Source organism: Danio rerio, chromosome 2 (genome assembly GCF_052040795.2).
Source record: "Danio rerio strain M-AB ecotype USA chromosome 2, GRCz13ab, whole genome shotgun sequence".
Lineage (NCBI taxonomy): Eukaryota > Metazoa > Chordata > Actinopteri > Cypriniformes > Danionidae > Danio > Danio rerio.
Window position 1 is genome coordinate 13,639,791 of NC_141022.1, and position 22,194 is coordinate 13,661,984.

The 22,194-nt window shown below is 34.6% G+C and overlaps 2 protein-coding genes across 32 annotated transcripts in view; one reads left to right on the plus strand and one right to left on the minus strand.

Annotated features, from left to right (window-relative positions):
* LOC147846232 (uncharacterized) overlaps nt 1-22,194 on the minus strand; it is an 849,179-nt gene that overhangs the window by 202,615 nt on the left and 624,370 nt on the right. The gene's annotated exons all lie outside the window — the stretch shown is intronic.
* Nucleotides 1-22,194, plus strand: part of kmt2cb (lysine (K)-specific methyltransferase 2Cb) — a 237,469-nt gene that overhangs the window by 80,648 nt on the left and 134,627 nt on the right. For all 31 annotated transcript variants that reach the window (XM_087240505.1, XM_087240508.1, XM_087240510.1 and 28 more), the window contains exons 10-14: nt 2,117-2,231; nt 2,332-2,504; nt 2,643-2,938; nt 15,169-15,255; nt 18,524-19,218. In XM_087240505.1, coding sequence (XP_087096631.1) covers nt 2,117-2,231; nt 2,332-2,504; nt 2,643-2,938; nt 15,169-15,255; nt 18,524-19,218 — 1,366 coding nt within the window. The remainder of the gene's footprint in view (nt 1-2,116; nt 2,232-2,331; nt 2,505-2,642; nt 2,939-15,168; nt 15,256-18,523; nt 19,219-22,194) is intronic.

Sequence of the window (22,194 nt, forward strand, 5' to 3'; positions counted from 1 at the left end):
AGTCACAATCAGAGATGTATAGTAACAAAGTAGAACTACTTCACTACTGTACTTAAGTACTAAAAGGCTGTATCTGTACTTTACTGGTGTGTTGTTTTTTTTTCTTACTTCCACTTTTACTTTAGCACATATTTTCCATGAGTGTAATACTTTAACTCTGATAGATTTTTATGTGCTGCATCGTTTTTTTTTTTTTTTTGCTAGGGCTGTCAAAACTATTGATATCGGTTCAGTGATAGATCATAACTGGTTACTATGTATGACGTCATTTATCTACTATGCACAATGTTGCAGTAGAATACTATGGTGAAGGAGGTGAGGGCAAGTAAATAACGCTCTTACTAAAATGAAAACGCACAGCACACAAGCCGCTATTTCACCACTACGAAGAAATGCTGTAATACTCTATCTTTACCTCTCTTTCTCACTTTGGACATTTCACCCACTGGCTTGTTTGTAAGGTAACTTTTCCTGTCCTCTTGGCTGTTAAAGCGATACTTGTGGATCCAGACATGAGCGTGCCTGAGGTGTGAGTTTTCTCCACTGTGTCTATTATGAATTACCTGTGAAAACCGTTTATTATGCGCATACAGACCGCCATCGGTGAACAACGCTTTCATTTCTAAAGCCGATCGCAGCCCTTTCTGTTGAGCAGGTGAAGACAGTAACCAATCATAGGGGTGTAAGACCTAGCCTGTCAGCACTCAAAAAGCAAGCGGGCTGATATTCACATTAGTTTATTTGCAATAAATTCTCATGCTGTTTTCTATGCATCTATTGGATGTTTTCATAGATACAGAAACAGGTTTTTTTTAGCAGGTGAGATTAAGGGTACAGTTCATATATATTCCTGCTGTATTAAAGAACAACATTTTATTACAAATAATAAATAAATATAAATATATTTATAAATTTAAATTTTAAAAATTCTTGTGTTGTGAAGAAAAAACCTAATTATGTATGGTAAGCATCGTCAATGCACCAAGATGCATAGAGATATCGAATTGAAACGAATCGATGAAAAAAATATTTTAAAAAAATATTTTAAATATATAAAAATATCTAAAATTAGCAAAACAAAATGACATAGCCTAAATGTTAGCAGGGAACGGCCATTTTTAAAATTTCAGTACCGGGACAACACTATTTCAGACAACATGAGGATGTACTACAGAGGACTGCATTTTTTTTTGCTCACCGGGTTACATAGGCTGAAGCAGGGAAGCATCCCCACAGTGTTTACCTAGTGCCATGAACTTAAGGCCTAGGACGACACTTAAGTGTATTACTCTTAAAAGATTATGATTTTGTTTGAGACCTAATATGCTTTTAATTGTTTAAATTAAACTTAAATGAAATTAAAGTGATGTTTACACCATATCCGAACTTTGAAATCATGGCAACAGCAATGTTGTTGCAATGTTTACAATCCTAATCCTCTACTTCCGGGTTTCTTCCCACCACAACCTTGCTTCAGTTTTTTTTTTAAATGGCGGCCGCATAAAATAAGCATATTGAGAACAACGGCAACTCAGATACCACTAGTGGTAGGCATTGCACAGAAGTCAACAACTCTCTGCAGTCAATTGATCTTATTCTTACTTTCATTAATTTTTAGGCACTAAAAATAGATCGATATGCTGCTTAATGTTGCAAACTGACAATTTTTTATTATATGATTCTTTTTTGTCTGTATACTCATGCAAACAACTTATTTGTAGTGCAAGTAGTTTGACCATTTTTCCCCTTTAATTATTCCTAGTCATTTCTCTCATAGGCAGCTGAATCGGAAGTTTCAAAACAATTACAAAAATGAGTGCACTTCCGCTTTGAAGAAAACGGTCAATAGGTACTGGCCTTCGTGTGACTTTCCGATTACTTCAATAACAATGCATAAAGGGCTTTATTGCATGATTTTCCATGGCCGAGCAGCTGCATCCAAGCCTTATATTTCGGAGCCTCATACAATGTGTCCTCCTTATCTGCTTGAGAACTTATCATCCAAAGCACATGCTAATATCAGGTGTAAACAGGCCAGAGATGTGTTATAAATGTTATGCATCAATGGAATTAGTTGTAGGAAAGGACAAATTGATTGTGTTTCTGTATTTTTCAGGGAGCCTGGAGAAGACACTAAAATGCTAGTGTGTGATGTATGCGACAAAGGTTATCACACGTTCTGCTTGCAGCCAGCTATGGATTCTATCCCCACCAATGGCTGGAGGTGTAAGGTATGGGCAGCTCTAGATTTTATTGTTCTCATGTTAAATTATGAAATGAAATAAAAATGTATTTAATGAATTATAACTAATTGTTGCTGTATTTTTATAGAACTGTCGGATGTGTGTTCAATGTGGCACAAGGAGCAGTGAACAATGGCACCACAATAGCCTACTGTGCCAAAACTGTGGCGATCAACAGGACACCACCCTCTCCTGCTTATGTCCTAGCAATGTAGTTCCCGATATCCAAAAAGACTTGCTTTCATGCCATCAATGCAAAAGGTACATATCCAGAGCAGATCTGCACTTTGAATTGAATTGTCAGCTGTTCCTTTAAGCAGATTCAAAAAGTTCATCTTTTGAGCCTAGTTATAGATGCAGTGAATTAGATGCAGTTATTAGCAATCTCTTTTTATTCAGGTGGTTCCACCCAGAGTGTGAACGACCGAGTGAAGGTCACACACATCCCCAGCCCAAAGAAGATCACATATGTTCCACCTGTAGAACCACTGGCATTGAATCGGGTCATATGTGCACGGAAGCAGATGGAGTTCAGGCGGAGATTCAATCAGATGTGGGTGCTGAAGAATCAACACAACTAGTTCCATCAAATAATGATTCTGAGCCTGCCAAAGTTCAAGATATAGAACCTCATCAGCCTGTTCGAGAGATGCAGAATGAAGAGAAGCAAACAACAAATGAGAAACAAATGATGGGTAAGACCAAATTTATTATCTTATAGGCCATAACTCGATTGCTGGAGGGCCGCAGCTCTGCACAGTTTTGCTCCAACCCTAAACAACACAGCTGTTCCAACTAATCAAGGTGTTCAAGACTACTAACGACTTTTAAGCAGGTTTGAGTTGGAGGTGATTGGAGCTATACTTTGCAACTCAATTCATCTTTATTTCTATAGCACTTTTACAACGTAGATTGTGTCAAAGCAGCTTAACATAGAAGTTCAAATAAATCAAAACTGTCAGTCCAGTTTGCAGAGTTGAAGTTCAGTTTAGTTCAGTGTGGTTAAATTTTCCCTTTGGAATGTCCAAACACTGAAGTGGCGAGGAAGAACTTTTACCAATTGATAAGAGTGAAGGAAAAAAAAAACTTAAACTTAAAGAAACCAGGCTAAGTTGAGCATGACCATTTCTCCTCTGGACAAACTTTTTGTGCAGAGCTGCAGACCTACAAGAATTTAGTTTAAGACCATTGTTATAAGCATTTATAAGGCTACTGTTAGACATGGGACGATAACCGATTTCAAGGTATACCGTGGTTTGGAAAAGTCAAGATTTTAAAACTGCCAACATTTTCTGTAATCCTGTTCCTAAGGTGTGTGTAAGATTTTTTTTTTTAGATTTTGTTTGTTTTTTAGGACAACAGTATCCAAAAACTTGTTTTCAAAGGGGAAAACATTTGTTGTGTTTTACCCAGACATTTAAAGATAATTTATTTTAGAGCAGTAATCACAATACCGTGAAACCGTGATATTTTATTCAAGGTTATCATACCGTCAGAATCTTATACCGGCACATGCCTAGCTATCGTACTGCTCTGTATAGTGGGAATAAGCCATAAAGTTAAATATTGATCTTGGAAAAATTAACCCATTGCATGTGTTTGCAACCCATTATAAGGTTTTTGATACACTATCAGTGTTTACAGTATTTTATACCTTATTTTTTAAGATTTGTTGCAAAAAGGCACATTTATATCCACATTTATATTCAAATATAATGGGCAACACATGACTATGATGAGAAAAAACAGGTATTTCCTTCTTTGAGGTCTATTTCTAATGTTACTAAAACATTTACATTAACTAACACTGTAATCCAAAACCACCAAAAACCAAAACTGTATTTGAGTGATATTGTAAAAAATAATACAGAATTAAGTAGTGTATGACAGGTGGCCGTCACAGAATCTCTTTGGTCATAGATTCTGACAATTTAATCATTATTTTTGTATCTTACTGTCAATTTTCTAATGCTTACAACTTGAGTGGGCATTAGGACCTAGAGAGAGTGTTAGTAATGAGGAAGGTGCTGTACACAAGACTGGTGACTGTTAAAGGACCTGTTGGAATATATAGAATCAATTCCATGCGTGTTCAATAAATAAAAGTCAAGAGAGGGTTTTCTTCTATGTCAAAATATTAGTAATTTATTGGATACACATGAATAATTCAATTCACAGAATTCTGGTATCCTCAATGAAATCCAAGGTTTCATTTAGAAGGTGCGCAACAATTTATATTTCCTGACGCCAGCTTTTATACAGAGTTGATATTGACAGGTGGAGTTTAGTGGAATTTGTCACTTGTCAATCATACTCCAGTCCTCCGTCGGCTGTACCCATACATACTTCCTCTTTTTTTATGAATTCTAGCATAAGACTTTTCAACTGCAAATATTCTGTGTTCAGTTTCAACCCATCTCTGCTCACAGGAAGTTTAGCTGCAGAGCTTGAGTTAATTTTAGACAATCAGGCCTTTGCATTTCTATCAGCTTCATCAACTTCTGCAAAAATGCTTCATTAGTATGCAAGGCGTATCACACTCAGCCAAGAAGTTTGGTTAATATATCACCTTTTTCCAACAGTTCTTTAAAATCAAAGGGCAAGTTTTTGGGTGTTATTATAAATATGTTAGTCTTAGGGTTATCTACAAGCATGTGTGCTCAAAAATGAAAAGGTTTGCATTTAGGAATTATTAAAAAGCATTTAAACTCTGCCAGTATGATTGTTAACATCATCTTATTCTCATTTTTTTCTCTCATATTTTTTTCATTATAATTTTCTCATACTGCATCTTCATACCCCATACTTTCTAATGCCACGCATGGAAGAGATGGATCGTTCATTTCTTTGCTCATTCTATAAATTCTGTGTGTGAAGTCAAAAGTGAATTAAGTGCAATTTGAATGTGATTTTTGAGCAGTGATTCGTTGTTTCTGATTGATTCATGAGTCATTGGTGGTGTATATTAATGGAAAGAAACAAAAAGCAGAGAAAAATAGAAGGGGGAAAATGAAAGACTTAAAGAACAAGATGGGTTACACTGATTTAGTTTTAAAAAAATAATAAATACTCAGTACATATCAACAATCAACAACAAAATTGTTGTGTCCTTTTGTCTTGTTTGTAAACAAACAGAGTGGAAAAATATTGTCAGGTCATTGTTACTGATGTGGTCTGGCAATTCATTAAAAGAAAGAAAAATCCACTCTTTCTAACTGCTGGTATCAGAAGGAAGGGAATAGAAATACTGTGTGTTTTCACAACTTAGCACTGCACAGTAATTTGTTAGTTGTTTTTTGTTGTTGGATGCTGCTTAGACCTGCATTTGCCTCTCTTGCTATTTACCAACTACACGTGAATGTTTTTTCAGAACTTAAAAGGCAGTGGTGTAGAAGTAAGTGCTTTGGGGTTTAGCTACATTATCATGTAATGAAGTGGCAAAATCTATAACATTTTGTTTAGCAGATTGCAATCTATTCAAAGAAGTTTAGCGTTCTGTAACATACAGGATGTTTTTATACCTCTGAAATGTCAAAATATTTTATTGAAACAAACTTGCCCATTGTTAACACACCATTAAATTTACAAATAGTTTACAGATGGTAAATATTAGAACATAAAATAAATAATATTAGTACTTGAGGCATAATTCATAGTAAAATATAATTTACTGACCCTCAACTTATAGCAAACCTGCATGATTAGAGTAAGTACATTGCAAAACATTGCAAGTCAATGGCTACTATTATCTGTTTGGTTAACATTGTTCTTTCAAATATCATTCAGTTTGGTTTCTGAAAATGTTTGTGTTTCATCATCTACATTTAGTGTCTTATTGCCTTTTTGGGGTATTTCATTTACGGTCCAATGTGTTTAGTATGGAGTCTTAATAACGTGGGGACAAAGGCTGCTCTGTGAGGTACCCAGTCCTTCAGACCAAAAACTTGTTGAAGTAAAAGAGCATCCCATAGACTTGCATGCCTTAGATCTGTCTGAATTAGTCTGAAATGGTCTAGACCAGAGGAAAGTTTTTTTTTTTTTACTTGGCCTACTTTGCCTGAGGAAAGCTAACCCACTCTGAAAGTGTTGCTTTTGTGCTGTTCTCTGCATATGTGCTTTCAAATATCTGGATCAAAAGGGTTGTGACGCATTCAAACAATTCCTTATTAAAAGTGAAATTACAGTCCATTTATCCTCATGCTGTTCCAAACCCATTTGATTTACATCTTCTGTGGAGCACAGTTCAGTTTTACACTAGAAGACTAAAGGTGGTTTCACTTTATAAATCTGCAATATGTTTTATGTTCCTGCTAAACTCTGTGTAATATTTCACAGCTTTACATTCAACTAGGAGAGTGCGAAATGATGATTTTGATTGTGGTCAATTAAAATGTCCCCTTCATCTGTTTTTAAAGAAATATTGTAGTATTGTGCTACGGTAGTATTTTGCAGTCTTAATATGTATGTCATATATATCTTAATATGCATGACATACATTCACGTCAAATATTATCTCTAATAATATTATTATCAACTCTGTCACTGTCACACTCACACAACACTGCACTTATTCATAATGTCAAGTGTATGACATGCAAGTGCTTTAAAGAATTTGCCTGTTAAACATTTCATCTGGATGATGTGCACACACTTTAAACAGCATCTCTTTACAGGACTAGTTTATCTTTCACATCAGATCTTGCTAAAACTGTCAGAACACAAGGTTTATGCATAAACAGCTAGTTATTGTGTCTAAAGTAATCGTAAACTCATCTCATCTCAATTTCGTACGCTTTTCTGGGGCCGGGTCGCAGGGGCAGCAATCTTAGGAGAGAACCCCAGACTTCCTTTTCCCCAGACACTTCCTCCTGTTCCTCCAGGGTGGTCCCAAGGTGTTCCAAGACCAGCAGAGAGACATAGTTCCTCGAGCATGTCCTGGGTCTTCCCTGAGGCCTCCTCCTGGTGAGACATGCATGGAAAACCTGCCTTGGTTGGCATCCAGGAGGCATATGAAACAGATGCCTGAGCAACCTCAGCTGACTTCTCTCAATGTGGAGGAGCAGAGGCTTTACTCCGAGCTCCTTCTGGATGACAGAGCTCCTCACCTTATTTATAAGGGTGTGCCCTGCTACCCTGCAAAGGAAACTCATTTTGACCACTTGTATTCAAGATCCTGTCCTTTTGGTCATGACCCAAAGCTCATGACCAAAGGTGAGAGTAGAAACGTTTATTGAGCGGTAAATCGAGAGCTTTGCCTTTCAGCTTAGCTCCTTCTTCACCTCAACGGTCTGCAATCCACCTGTCAATCTCACATTCCATCCTTCCCTCACTTGTGAACAAAACCTCAATCTACTTGAACTCCAACTTGGGTAAGGATGTTTCACCAACCTGAAGATGGCAAACCACCTTTTTCCGATTGAGCACCATGGCCTCGGACTTGGAGGTGCTGATTCTCATGTCAGCCACGTCACACTCGGCAGCAAACCACCGCAGTGCATGCTGAAGGTCCATGTTTGATGAAGTCAACAGAACAACATTGTCTGTGAATAACAGAGATAAAATCCTGTGGTCACCGAACCGGACCACCTCCAGCCTAAGGCTGCGCTCTATAAAGAGCTATAAAGAGCCATAAAATTTTTTTTTTAATTTTTAGGAGAAAAACATGTGTGTGAAAGTGTGCAGGTCTTAAATTGACAGGAGACCAAAAGACTAAATATGCTACCAATTGTATTAGGGAATAATTGTAATTTGGATACATTATAATTCTGTCAATTTTTGTTCATGGTGGTGATGTCTGGAATCTGTTTAACATGATTCACAATGTTTAAATCAAAAGTTTGAATCAAAAAGATCTATACTATGGAAGTCAGTGTTGGCCACTGACAACTATACCTTTAATATTAGTCAAACAAACAAACAAACAAAATGACATGTACACATATTTCTGTTAATTTTCTTGAATGCTGTCGCTTAAGATACTTGTAAAATAAACAGTTTTGATTTCTTTGTATATTATGTATTTTTAATACAAACCTTTGTTCTTTGTTTTTTTCTTTGTTATAAAAATTACAACAGTGATTTGTTTTATCTTTACCCACTTTGACCTAAATGCCTGCCATTCTGTTTATTTTATTTTTCTTGTAAGGCTTTTTATGGCTTTTAGACAACTTGCAGAATAGTAAAACCAACATCAATGCAAAGAATCGTGATAAAATTGTGAATTTCATGAACAACTAGTGATGTGATATTTTTGCCATATTGCCCACTCCTATATTCAACCAGCTTTGGGTGGGTGGTACATTAACACTTCCAGTCACTGCATAAATATTCAGCACAGTGTTAGTAACAGTGTTCCCAATCCTTTAGAGAGCCGACTGCCCATAGGCCCTTTACAATATTATTCATCCTGGTGCAAATCTAGGTACAGAGGAGAATATCTTGTCTCATCCTACGCTGGGTTCATAGATATTTAGTGTGCAAAAGGGTCCCCTGAACTTGTGCTTACATTAAACTGTGTGCTAAACTGTAGTTTCTTGTGATCTATATCAATTAGATGTTTTTGTTGCGTAAAAGAAAACATCACACCACTTTACAGAAGACTTAAGTTTTTCATCCCATAGACTTTCATTCATATGCATGCGAATGCGACAGACCGGAAATGCAAGGTTGTGCGTCAAGTTTTGCAGATGGCTATGTTGCAAAGTTTAAGCTTGGGGAACTTTGACCTGCAGAATCACATCACTTGAGTGCATGAGACCAATTGAAGATCAAAACATGACCTCTCTGGACAGAAATTTTAAATGTGGACTAATCACTTGATTTCGTAAATCTCTAAGTATTTTGTTTAATCCCGCTCCTTTTCGCAGCGCATACAACAGAAATTCACATTCACATGTCCCTAGTGTGACCACAGCTTAACTAGCTTCAAATGCTGAATCAGTGTTTACCTTAAGTTGAAGGTATCAAACTTAGTCCCTGGAGAGCAGGAACCTCCAGTTTAGTTCCAACCCTAATTCAACACACTTGATCAAACTAATGAAGCCATTTAGACTTGTTTGAAACCTTCAGGTAAGTGTGTTGGAGCAGGGTTGAAACTTAACAGTGCAAGGTTACGGCCCTTCAGGAAATGAGTTTGACACCCATTCATAAAGTTTTCTTCAAAATGGGGCTAATTTCACTTGTTTCATTTTGAGCTTGCATAACCAAGAAAGGTTATGTCTCTTTATTGCACAGATCAAAACATGCCATACAGATATATGGTGTTACATTTTAGCATTATCTCTGTATGCACATGATGATTGCCATTACATATGTCATTGTCAGTCAAGCTCCCAGCCCAATTCTGAGATTTATAAATACTAGTCTCTAAAACACACACACACACACACATATAAATTCAACCGTATATATATACAGTTGAAGTCAAAATTATTAGCCCTCCTATGAAATTTGTATTCTTTTACAAATATTTCACAAGTGATGTTGAACAGAACAAGAAAATTGTTTTCACGGCATTTCCTTTTTTATTTTTCTTCTGGAAAAGGTTTTTTTTTTTTTTAGTTTGGGTGAAATAATATAATTTTTTTTTTTTAAGTAAAAACTGTTAAGGTCAATATTATTAGCCCTCTTAAGCAATTATTTGTTTGATTGGCTCCAGGAAAAAAAAAACTACTGTTGTCAAATTACTTTTCTAACTACCCTAACTTGCCTAGTAAAGGTAATTAACCTAATTAAGCCTTTAAATTGCACTTAAAGCTTAAAACTGGTGTCTTGAAAAACAAATAGTATGATATTGCATTCTGTCAGCATGACAAAGACAAAAGAAATAAGTTTAGACTTGAGAAAAAGAATTGTTGAGGCTCACAAAAGAGGAGAAGGATATACATGTTTATCAAAGTGTTTTCAAGTGTCAAGAAGTGCCATGAGAAGTATTATCAAGAAGTTTAATGAGATCCACATCGTGGTAAACATGACTGGCAGAGGGAGAAAGCAAAAGATTTCCAAAACTTTGGAAAGAAAATTAGTAAGAGAGGTTTCTAAAGACCCAAGAACAACTGCCAAGACACTAGTGAATGACTTAGCCAAGTCTGGAATTAATGTCTCAGCAAAGACGGTCACTAGAGCCCAGCACAGGAGTAGACTGAAAGGTTGTTGACCAAGGAAGACTTCACTTTTAAAAAAGAGACACCTCCAAGCTAAACTGAAGTTTGCCAGGGACAATCTAGAGAAAAATAATGAATACTGGAAATGTATCCTTTGGTCAGATGAGACATAACTAGAGCTCTTTGGCCATAGAGATGTTGCCTATGTTTGGAGGAAGAAGGGAGAGGCATTTAATCCAAAGAACACCATTCCCACAGTGAAACATGGCAGTGGGAATATAATGCTATGGGGATGTTTCAGTGCACTTGGAACTGGAAATCTTATCAGGATTGAAGGAAAGATGAAAAAGGAAGACTACAAGAAGATTTTGAAAAATAACCTCAATCAGTCTGCAACAAAACTTGGTTTGGATCACTGTTTTGTATTCCAGCATGACAAAGACCCAAAGCATACCTCACTGATAGTAAAGTACTACCTCCAACAGAACAAAGTGAAAGTCCTTGACTGGCCTGCACAAAGCCCAGACTTGAATCCAATAGAAAATCTGTGGGGGACACTTAAGTCTAGAGTTCATGCCAGAAGACCAACAAATCTGTAAGAGCTTAAGAGATTTGCTAAGGAAGAATGGGCTAACACTCCTTAGAAGACATGCTTTAAACTTGTTGAGAGCTACAATAAACGACTGATGGCTGTTATCAAGCAAAAGGGTTACACTATTTACTATTACCAACAGAGGGCTAATAATTTTGACCTCCAAGCTTTTTTAATTTTTGATTATAATTGTGTTTCTGTTTGTATTACAAACACTCGAAGCTTCCTGAATAAACTGTTATGTTTAAAAATGATGTGCTGAAAAAAGTCCATCAAACAGCACTTTGGAGTTATTTGAAAAATAATGAAATATTTTATAGGGGGCTAATAATTTTGTCTTCAACTGTGTATATATATATATATATATATATATATATATATATATATATATATATATATATATATATATATATATATATATATATATATATATATATATATATATATATATATATACATATATATATATATATATATATATATATATATATATATATACATATATATATACATATATATATACATATATATATACATATATATATATATATATACATATATATATATATATATATATATATATATATATATATATATATATATATATATATATATACATATATATATATATATATATATATATATATATATATATATACACACATATATGTATATATATATATATACATATATATATACATATATATATATATATATATATATATACATATATATATATATATATATATATATATATATATATATATATATATATATATATATATATATATATATATAAATATATATATACACAGTTGAAGTCAGAATTATTTGCCCCCCTGAATTATTAGCCCCCTGTATATTCCCCCCCCCAATTTTGGTTTAACGGAGAGATTTTTTTCAAAACTCATTTCTAATAATAGTTTTATTTTATCGTTGCCATCATGACAGTAAATAATATTTTACTAGATATTTTTCTAGACATTATATATATTTATATATATAAACCCTGTATATATTTCCCTCCATGTAATTCTACCTTGAACAATTAGAAGGGAATGGACCAAACAAATCCGAAATAACGTATCCTCATATTAAAACAAACAAAAAAGAGACCAAATAAATGTAATTTTATTTTCCTCAAATATCAGCTAAAGAGGTTACATTTGTTACATAGTAATAAGGGTGGCTGGATGATTTTGCTGCTACTGGCTTTTTAAGATGACTGCCAGGCTTTTATTCATTGGTCCTTGACCCTAACATTGATTTTAGAGTGGCTTTTTTAAGGTTAAAGATTTAACATATTTCATCTCCATAGATAATGCCTGCTGTCTTTTGGTCTGTAGCAGCTGAATGTTCTCTCAGCTTTTCATTTTTTTCTCTTTTCTCCGTTACATTAAATTGTTACATGTCAAGGTCAAACAATTTTCAGAGATAGACCCCATATGTGTCTGATAGATTATGAATAGTGAAAATAAAGAGAAGAAAATATTCTTATCAGACTGTTAGTCTTTTGTCATGACCTTAAGTCAGAGGTTACCATGGTGACTCCATTTTTATGTCTTTGAGTCTCAGCAGGTGATCAGACGTGCTTGAGTGGTTTATGAAAACTTACTGTATCCTTTCCTGGAACCTTAATTCTTAATGGTGCATAACCACCATTTATTTAACCATTTATTAAAGTTATTATAATCTAAAGACTATTACAAATGTAAACATTAAAAAAAGTTTTATTTTTAAAAAAGCAAATAAAAATATTTAAAACATTGAAAACTACATTTAAATTGTATTTAATTGTAAAAACAATATTAAAATATTAATATTTTAATGCTCATTTATTACTCCTTAAAATGCCCCAAGAATCAGAAGCTTTACAGTTAAAGTCAGAATTATTAGCCCCTTGATTTATTTGCCCCCCTGTTTATTTTATTTCTCAATTTCTGTTTAACAGAGAAAGGATTTTTTCAACATATTTCTGAACATAATAGTTTAATAACTCATTTTTAATAATGATTTCTTTTATCTTTGCCATGATGAAAGTAAAAATATTTTGCTAGATATTTTTAAGACACTTCTATACACCTTAAAGTGACATTTAAAGGCTTTACTAGGCAGGTTAGGGTAATTAGGCAAGTTATTGTTTAATAATGGTTTGTTTTGTAGACTATCGAAAAAATATAAATAGCTTAAAGGGGCTAATAATTTAGTCCCTAAAATGTTTTTTTTTTTAATTAAAAACTTTTATTCTAGTCGAAATAAAACAAATAAGACTTTCTCCAGAAGAAAAAAAAATTTTATTAGCGAAAAATTGATTGCTTTTTTAAATTTTCAAATTTCAAAGGGGGGCTAATAATTCTGACTTCAACTGTATATTAACAATATTTGGAATTGTTGGGAATATTAGTAAGCTCTGACACACAGTTCTCTCCCTCCCTCTCAATCTCTCTCTCTCTTTCTCTTTCTCTCTCACTCACTCACACACACTATTATTTACTCTAAAATAAATATGTGCAAAACTATAATACTTAATTTGCAATAATGCATTTTAACAAACAGAGTAGAACTTCAGTAGTGGAGGTTTATTTAAGCTACATTAAGTGAGTGAGCTGTCTAATATAAACCTATAAGTGTTACAATAAATTCTTATAATAATATTAGTTAATATAGGCTAAATTAATAAATTATATGCGTCAAAAGAGACCAACAGAAATGTATTGGGTTGTATTTTGATTATATAATATAAATAAAAAGACAACCAGGAATTAATATCAACCTCTGCATGAACAGATGGCATTTGAAAAAGTGTATGGCTATTTTTTTACTTTCCAGGGACATCAAGAGCTGAGTTATATGACAGCATTATTAAACATGCATTTAATACTAAGGGCACACTAATACTCAGCAGTCTATGTGTTTGTTGACTTTGTGTTTGTTGATTTATTAAAAGCATATGTGGCACATTTTACAATAAACATAATAAAGTAATAAAAAATACAATTAAACATAACAAATGACTCTTCGTGGTGGAGCTATTTACATTCATAATCCGTACATCTGCATTTATTAATCCACCTAACATAGGTATTATTCAATAAAAAAGTTTTACTGTGTTTGCCTTTAATTGTCTACTTACATCTTGCGGTTGACAATAAACATTTAAAGGTTTTCACAAGTAACTTAATCTGACATAACTGCCAATAAGTAGAAAATGTAATTCCTGTAATTAGAAGATGAGCTAAATAACTTAATTCCAGGGTTGTTATCACATTCCTGTATCCTCTCTCTATTACAGCAGTCACAGGTTTAGACCAGAATCATGATGTATCTCTGCTTTTCTGAATAAAAAGAAGTCTGCTGTCTAATTCTGAGTGGATGTCAGTCGTATTGGACAATAGCCATAGAGTCTTATGTGATTGTGTGTTCCCCTTCAGTTGATCCCTAGAAATTATGTTGGCTTAACAACAATAGAATTTGCTTAGAAGACCAATCACTAAAAAATCTCAGTGAAATGCCTATGAAACTGGAAAAAGGCATATCAGATTTTTATTTCAGAGCCATCCTGTTTCCTAAAGAGCAGATGCAAAATCTGAGAGAGAGTTCTAGTGCATGCAAAATAGCATTCAGTGCTGGGTTAATTTGGGTTGACCTGTCCCCTCCACCTGGCGGGATCATCTACAGCTCCTGTCTAAATTACTTAAGCATTCTTCATCTTCTAATGCCAGAGCTTGTGCTGCTTTGGGCTAGGCCACCTCCGCTGTGCATGCTATGGCCTTTTACTAGACTTGCAAAGCCCAAGCTTCACAGGGGTGGTACCTCCTCATGTGTGACCTGCGCACGGCTGCCAATTATACTCTCCTAATCACACAGGCATACGCTCACTCTCTATACACATTTTGAACAAGAGAGTGATGTTAAACATATAACGAGGACAGTAAAGCATGCTATAAATAATATAGTACAGCATGTTTATAGGAAACTGGATTAATTTTTCTTATTAAGTGGTGCTGATTACCACCAGTATGTGTGTACTGGTCAAAGCTGTTGTGTTATCTTTAGAGCACAATCTTTTCTGAACAACACACATGCCATATGTCTTCATTCACATTTTACCCTCTGTGCTTCAACTGTTGAGTTGTTTTACTAATCCTGTAATCATTTCCACTAGTACTTACAGCAGCTTGTATTATACAACATAAGTCATGCCTTGACTTTTTCTTCCCCCCTTCTCTAGAAATTGGTGCAGATGTTGGTGGTGATTTAACCAAGCCAGAGTCTAGTGAAACCTCACACCACAGCGCAGAAAAAGAAATGACTTCAGGTACTTTGTCTTTTCTGTTTGCTTTGAGTGATTAAAAATAAAAAAGTGTCAATTATCAGTTTTATTTGGTTTTAAAATATTTTAAAAACCTGGTCACACTTTATTTTGATGGTCCATTTGTTGAATTTAAGTTACATTGCATCTACATGCCAAATAATTTTTATTAGATTATAAGTAGACTGTTAGGTTGGGGTTTGGGTTAATGTAAGTTGACATGTACTTGCAAAGTTTCTTATAGTCAAAGGTCTGTTGAAGGAGCAGTATAAACAGATATTAAGCAGACAGTCTACTAATACTCAAATGGACCAAAAAAATAAAGTGTTACCAAAAATGTTTCTGACAAAGGGGTGCAACATTGTTTAGAAGGATAGTGGCAAAGTGTAAATATGGCAAATGACAATTAATTTGTATTTTAGAAGTGCACTGTGATCCTTAAATTGAGTCACTTAATACATAATCAAATGATTGATTATCTGTATATGTCTGACAATGTTTTGGTATGTTAAGTCTGTTATTGTTAAGCTGAATGACTGTATATACATTGAAATCATGGTTAAAATTTGTCAAAGTTGAAACAAAACGTACATACAGTAATGCTTGACTGTACATACATAATGTTGGTAAAAAGTGTAGAAAACATCACCATTTTTCTCAGGATACATATTTCTAAAGGTGCTGTTGATTAAAAATTTCAACCAGATTAACAATAATAACAATCAAAGTAATCCATACATACAAAGAAAACAAAACCAAATAGTTAGAAAAGTTGTGTGTAATAAAATGAAATGACACAGGGAAAAAAATTGAACACATGAGGTAAAGGAAGTGTAAAAGGGCATGGAAATAGCAGAGAGCAGTTGAAATCTCTCAGTATTTAGAAAGCAACCCTTTGACCTTAATAAGTGTAAATTAATATTAGCTGAGTTTCCTCCGTGGGTTTCCTCCGTGTGCCCCGGTTTCCCCCACAGTCCAAAGACATGCAGTACAGGTGAATTGGATAGGCTAAATAGTCCGTAGTGTATGAGAGTGAATGTGAGAGTGTATGAATGTTTTTCAGAGATAGGTTGTGGCTGGAAGGGCATCCGTTGCAAAAAAAAAAAACATGTGCGAGATAAGTTGGCGGTTCATTCCGCTGTGGCGATCCCAGATTGATAAAGGGACTAAGCCGTAAAGAAAATGAATAATTGAATGATATTTAATGACTTTATTAAGATTTTCATGTGAATTTTTACTTTTACCGTCTCATTTAGGGAAACTTCTGAGATACATAAGTTATATCTCTAATCTTTAATAATAGATAGGTATATAAAATGCTGCATGTCCCACTTTATTTAGTCGCAGTAACTTCTAGAGCGAGTCACTTAAGTTGAGGTTTTCGATATCAAGAACACATCTGGGTTCTTTCACACATCTTTTGTTCTTGCGGTCTTGATTTTGGAACTTAGTCGATAAATGATGGCGTTAAACGAGAAAACAAAGATTGCTAAAGAATGCATACTGAGAAATAACCAATGATCACAAACACACCCAAGGAAACTCTCGACTGGTTTCTGAGAAGAAAATAAACCTGTTAGAATGGTACAGCCTAGAGGTCTGCATGGGACTGTTTTTATAGTCCCGCTCCTGAGAGGTTTTATTCCACACCTGACTGCTGTATATTCAATCTTTGTTTACCCGCTGCCTACTTAGAATAATTTGCTACCTGACCCGACCATTCCCGCTAAATTTAGATCTAATTTCCAAAATCTCACGTTTAAATTGTGTACTACCAAAGGAGAGAATAAACGGATAAAACTGTTGGTTGTGCAAGGGTAAATATCAGTTTTGTTTGTCTCTTTGTGATGAGACATGAGTGCCACCTTAAACCTGAGGTTAAAACTTTGCAAAGGGTAAAACTTTGAAGTATTATTATTACATCCCACAAAGGGTCATTTTTTCCATTTGTGTTTATGACGTATGAAAAAGACTCCCATACAGACTTGCCTCGTGTGGGTTTGCAAACAGTAATCTGACTTTCTGTACTTTCTATAGAACTGTCTTCTAATGCAAGCTGAATGTCCTTCAAGGACAGCACATTTTCTTTTGCTCTGCCATGGTAAAGTCCTCTCTGAGGACTGTTTTGCAGATGATGCACACACAGACTGTGCGAAAAAAAAAGCATGTGCAGAAAGCACTGGTCATGTGTTCATCATGTGTAACAGTTGTGAGTACTGGCTGGACCGGTGATCAGTAAGAATGAGGAAATTACAGATGCGCTGTTCTAAAAATAAAATCGGGAGTCGAAAATGCCATATGGTTAGACTACCCACTCGCATTCAAATTACACCAGTTACCTACCGCTACCACATTTTATTCGAAAATGTATTTCTGTGCCACAAGAAATCTGGTCAGCTACAGCCACGGAAATGCAGACCTCTAGTCCAGCCAATATCCTGAATTGAATCTAATTGAAAATAAGAACTAAAGTTCAGAGTTGAGACCCACGGAAAGATCAAGATTTGAAGGCTCTGTTGAAGCACACATAGAAATAGAAATCTTGAATATGTCATTACCAAAACAAAGACTTTCTATAAAAGTAATAAAAACATTTATTTGTTTTTCTGAAATTTTTTTATTGTGTTTTATTTTCATGTTTAGATTGTTTGGGTTTTTACTGGGTAACTGGAAATGTCAAGTACTCCTTTAAAAATATATTTACCCTAAAAATCATGACACGTTCAAAAATTTTTTTTTTTTACCCTCTGCACATACATGCATACATACATACATACTGTACAAGTAAGCAGACATTCTAAAATTAAACAATCTGCTTTACTTTTCTTTTTTTCGAAAATTGTGAAGTCGCCATTTTATCTTGTAACTTTACAACAATTCGTAATAATAATCAAGTTACTTCAACAAAAACCCCATATCTTGTGTTCTCTTTGAACAAAATTAGACAACAGCAATGATTATAGTGCAAAGATAGAATACAGATTCCTGAATCATACAGCAGTCTATAGAAATGGATAATCTATGAAGCTGAGCTGATTTACATTACACCGCTAATTATATTTTATCTGTATAACTGTACACATGAAAAACACATCACGAATCGTCTTGATTCTTGAAGTACATTAAAACAGCAAATTTGTTCCATATGGCTTCTTTATAAAATCATAACGTCACGGTCAGTATTGGTATAACAATGGCTTTGTTTTCAAATTGTACCTTCTGACTTGCAGTGGTTCTAAATTCATTTAGCATGTTCTGCTTCTTGTACTTGCAGATGCATCTCCTCGGGAGACAAAAGGTCCTGAAGGTGAACAGACCGAACAGAAACTTGATTTTGCTCCAGAGACGTCGACGGTTCAGCAGCTTGAGACATTCTTTAAAACAGAGGAGCCTCCAGAGACGTCAGCTTCACTGAAAGAAAACATCTCCAAAAATGAAAATGGCAGCAAACCCTGCCTGGAGGAGAAGAAAATCAACCCATCACCCACCAAAGAGCCAGCTCCAGCCTGTACTTCCCATGAGGAAGAGCCCATGGAGGTTTTATTCACAGAGGAACCTTCTGCAGAGGCACATGGAGTAACTGTAGAGCCTGAGGTTAATACTTCTGAAAATACACCATTGATTCAGAGCCAGAGGAAGATAGTACAGGAACAAATTATTCCTCCTGAGATCCACACTAAGGAAATGGATGATATCACTGTTGATGGTGATCATCGATGTTTAGCCAAGCTGACTTCACTGGTGGAGGAGAGGACATCTTTACAGCAGCCTCCACACAGGCAACCTGAGGGGTTGCTATTAGTTGTCCAGGGGACATCCCAGCCTCAGGCTCTGACTCAGGCTGTCTCAAGAGAATCCATCAGCAATGTGCCTTCATCTGCCTTCATTCCAATTACTCCAAAAATCGGCATGGGAAAGCCAGCCATCTCTAAGAGGAAGTTTTCCCCTGGTAGACCCAGAGTCAAGCAGGTCAGTCATATACTTTTATATAATCAGCTCTGTGTTGATTAAATTTGCCCTCCCAAGATTGCAAATTAATAATTGTCATTAATAACCTTAGACATAATCAATGACATTAAATTGTGGCTTTTTATTGTAACTATATATTTAATGATGTTTTATTGGAATTTATCACATAGATTGACTTTAAAATTGAGACATTATTTTATTCAAATCACATTATCATTATTTTTTGTCTCAGCATAATATGATTTCTTGCAATTGTGAATTTGTTTTCCTGTTTCTCAGAATGACATTTAATCTCACAATTTTATCCCTGTAATCGTAAACCTGCATCTATATTCAATAACAGTAATGACATTTTATATAATTTCAAATGTTCATGTTTGCAAATTCGGATGTGACTATTGTTACTATTTCTCTCAATCACTACTTTATACCTTTTTTAGCTGTTTATTTTCTTTTACTCTGAAACAGTCTAAACACTGCATGGTTCCATCTCAGACATGTGCTGTACTGGGAATATATGTTGTTTGTGAATTTTCTACTGAAACACTATAGCAACACACAATACCTGGGTAAATGTGGCCTTACATGTGCTAGAGGTTTTATGATACCAAAGGCATCTGATCAATTGTATCTTGACTTGTAATTGACTTCTCAGCATCAACCTCTTATGTAGTTGTCATGCTTTCAGCCATCAGATCATCCTTCATGCATCACATTCTGTTTCTGATTGTGTTTTATTTTTACCTAAACTGCCACTTTAATTCACAAAGGTTGTGTCTGATAACAGTCATCTGTGTGTCGTCTGTTAATTTAAATGAAATTGATAGACATTTATTGTTTCCATCAACAGGATTAGTCTTGTGTTAATCTTGTGCAACTAAACTCTACCATCCATTTGCATATTGTCCTGGAGAGCTGGTGTCCTGCAGATTTTAGCTCCAACTTACCTGAACATACCTGCATGGATGTTTCTAGAAAGCCTGGTAAGAGCTTGATTAGCTAGTCCAGGTGTGTCTGATTGGGGTTGGATCTAAACTTTGCAGGAGACTGGCCCTCCAGGACTGATTTTGCACACCCCTGCTAAACACTATGAACTTATACATCCATCTGTGTAGTTTAAAAGTTTAGTGTTTTCCCAAATTTAATACTAACATTTTAATACTAACCAAAAACTCAAGCGGTTTTCCTGTCATGATTTATTAATTGCCAAATTAGTAAAAAAAGCAAACTTCCGAAAAGAATATGTCATGTTTACAACTTCGTTTACCATTAGGAGGCAGTGTAATTGTCTCCATTGGAGAGTTTTGCTTGCACAATCCAAAATAAATACAACTTTACTGCCTGATAGCTCCTCCTCCTCTGCTGCATGTGAAAATCTGCAGCCATGGGCTACGTCCGAAACCTCCTACTACTCAGTGGGTACTGTATTTAAATTTGACTTTACTAGTCAATGATTAGAAAAGTACATTCTATACAATATGAATGTGAGTAGTATGTTTGAAACTCGGATGTACTACATCCACCATTTTGTCATAATCACATGACCTACCCTCGTCACTTGCGTCGCTTCACTCCCATTCATAAATTCTTTTGCGATGCATTATGGGATAGCATAGCGTGCATTGGATGCTATGAATTCAGACATACTAGTTGACTCGTAAACTGTTTTTAGCATACTACATAGTATGGAAGTATGCAATTCCGTATGCAGCCTTGGAGTGCATGAAGTATTGAACATTTCACACAACTGCTCTCAGTGATCTTCAGATATTTCAGTGATGTCTCACAAGCATGGCAATGTCAATTACAACATTCAGTTACCAGATGATAATAGACATTATTGAGGAAAAAAAATCTGGTGAAAAAGTTAGCATGTAGAAAATCTACTTGATGTAGCCTAGTGGTAACACTTAGCTTTCATTTTCTGATAAATACATGGTAATGCATGTCCAATTGCTGGATGTATAGAAGTTAGAAAATTAGCTTTATGAGTAATATAATTAAATTCAAATAAACAGAGCGTAAGCAGGCCCACACAGAATCTGTGCATACAGAAATTCCCAGATTTCCATATATTTTTGACCCATCGTAAATTTACTTGTGTAAATGTGTGTAAATTTATGTTTATTCAGATTTTAAATTTATTTCAGTAATGATATTAACTAATATGAAAGTGTTTGATTTATTTACAGTACAGTTTATAAAGTAATATTTTCTGTCTTTAAGTAAATATATTAAATTAGAGACTTGTTAGAGGTTCTAGATGGATTTGCATTGTAAACGTTAAATAAAAGTTAAAAAGCTATATATATTTTTTTCATTTCTGATATTAAATTTTTTGTTACGATATTCCTAAAATCCGCATAAATATTTTTTTACAAAATTCTCCACAAAAATAGTCTTGCCCTAAATTTAAGTTATAGAAATTATAGTAGAATTAAGAAATAAGGAGATCTGGAAAGTCTCATGCCAAAAAGAGTGCAGAATGAAAAAAAAAAATATATATATATCCAGGTATTTATAATACCTTTATTCTTTTTAGAAGGTTCCGCTATTTATACTACAAAGCAGCATAGAACAGTGCATTCGCTGTTGTTATAGTAATGGCAGGCTTGTTTACCACAGTAAAGCCCTAAAAATTTGAAGAAAACATTAAATAAATCCCAACAAACGGTCATTCTTGTACTTGGACATCTCGTTTTCCTAAAACAGATGTTGCTGTTTTTCTAAATCTTTTTATCATTTGGACATGAGGTTTAACTTCAGACACTTTAACTGACAGAAACAGTCAGAATATTGCATTGTATTGTATTGTATTGTATTGTATTGTATTGTATTGTATTGTATTGTTTTGTTTGCACTTTGCATTTGATGTATTTTCGCAGGAAATGCTTTGACTCAAATATCATTGTTTGAGCTCATTTTCACAGCTCTGATGTGCCACATTCTCTGTTAACCATGTTTGTTTTTACATGC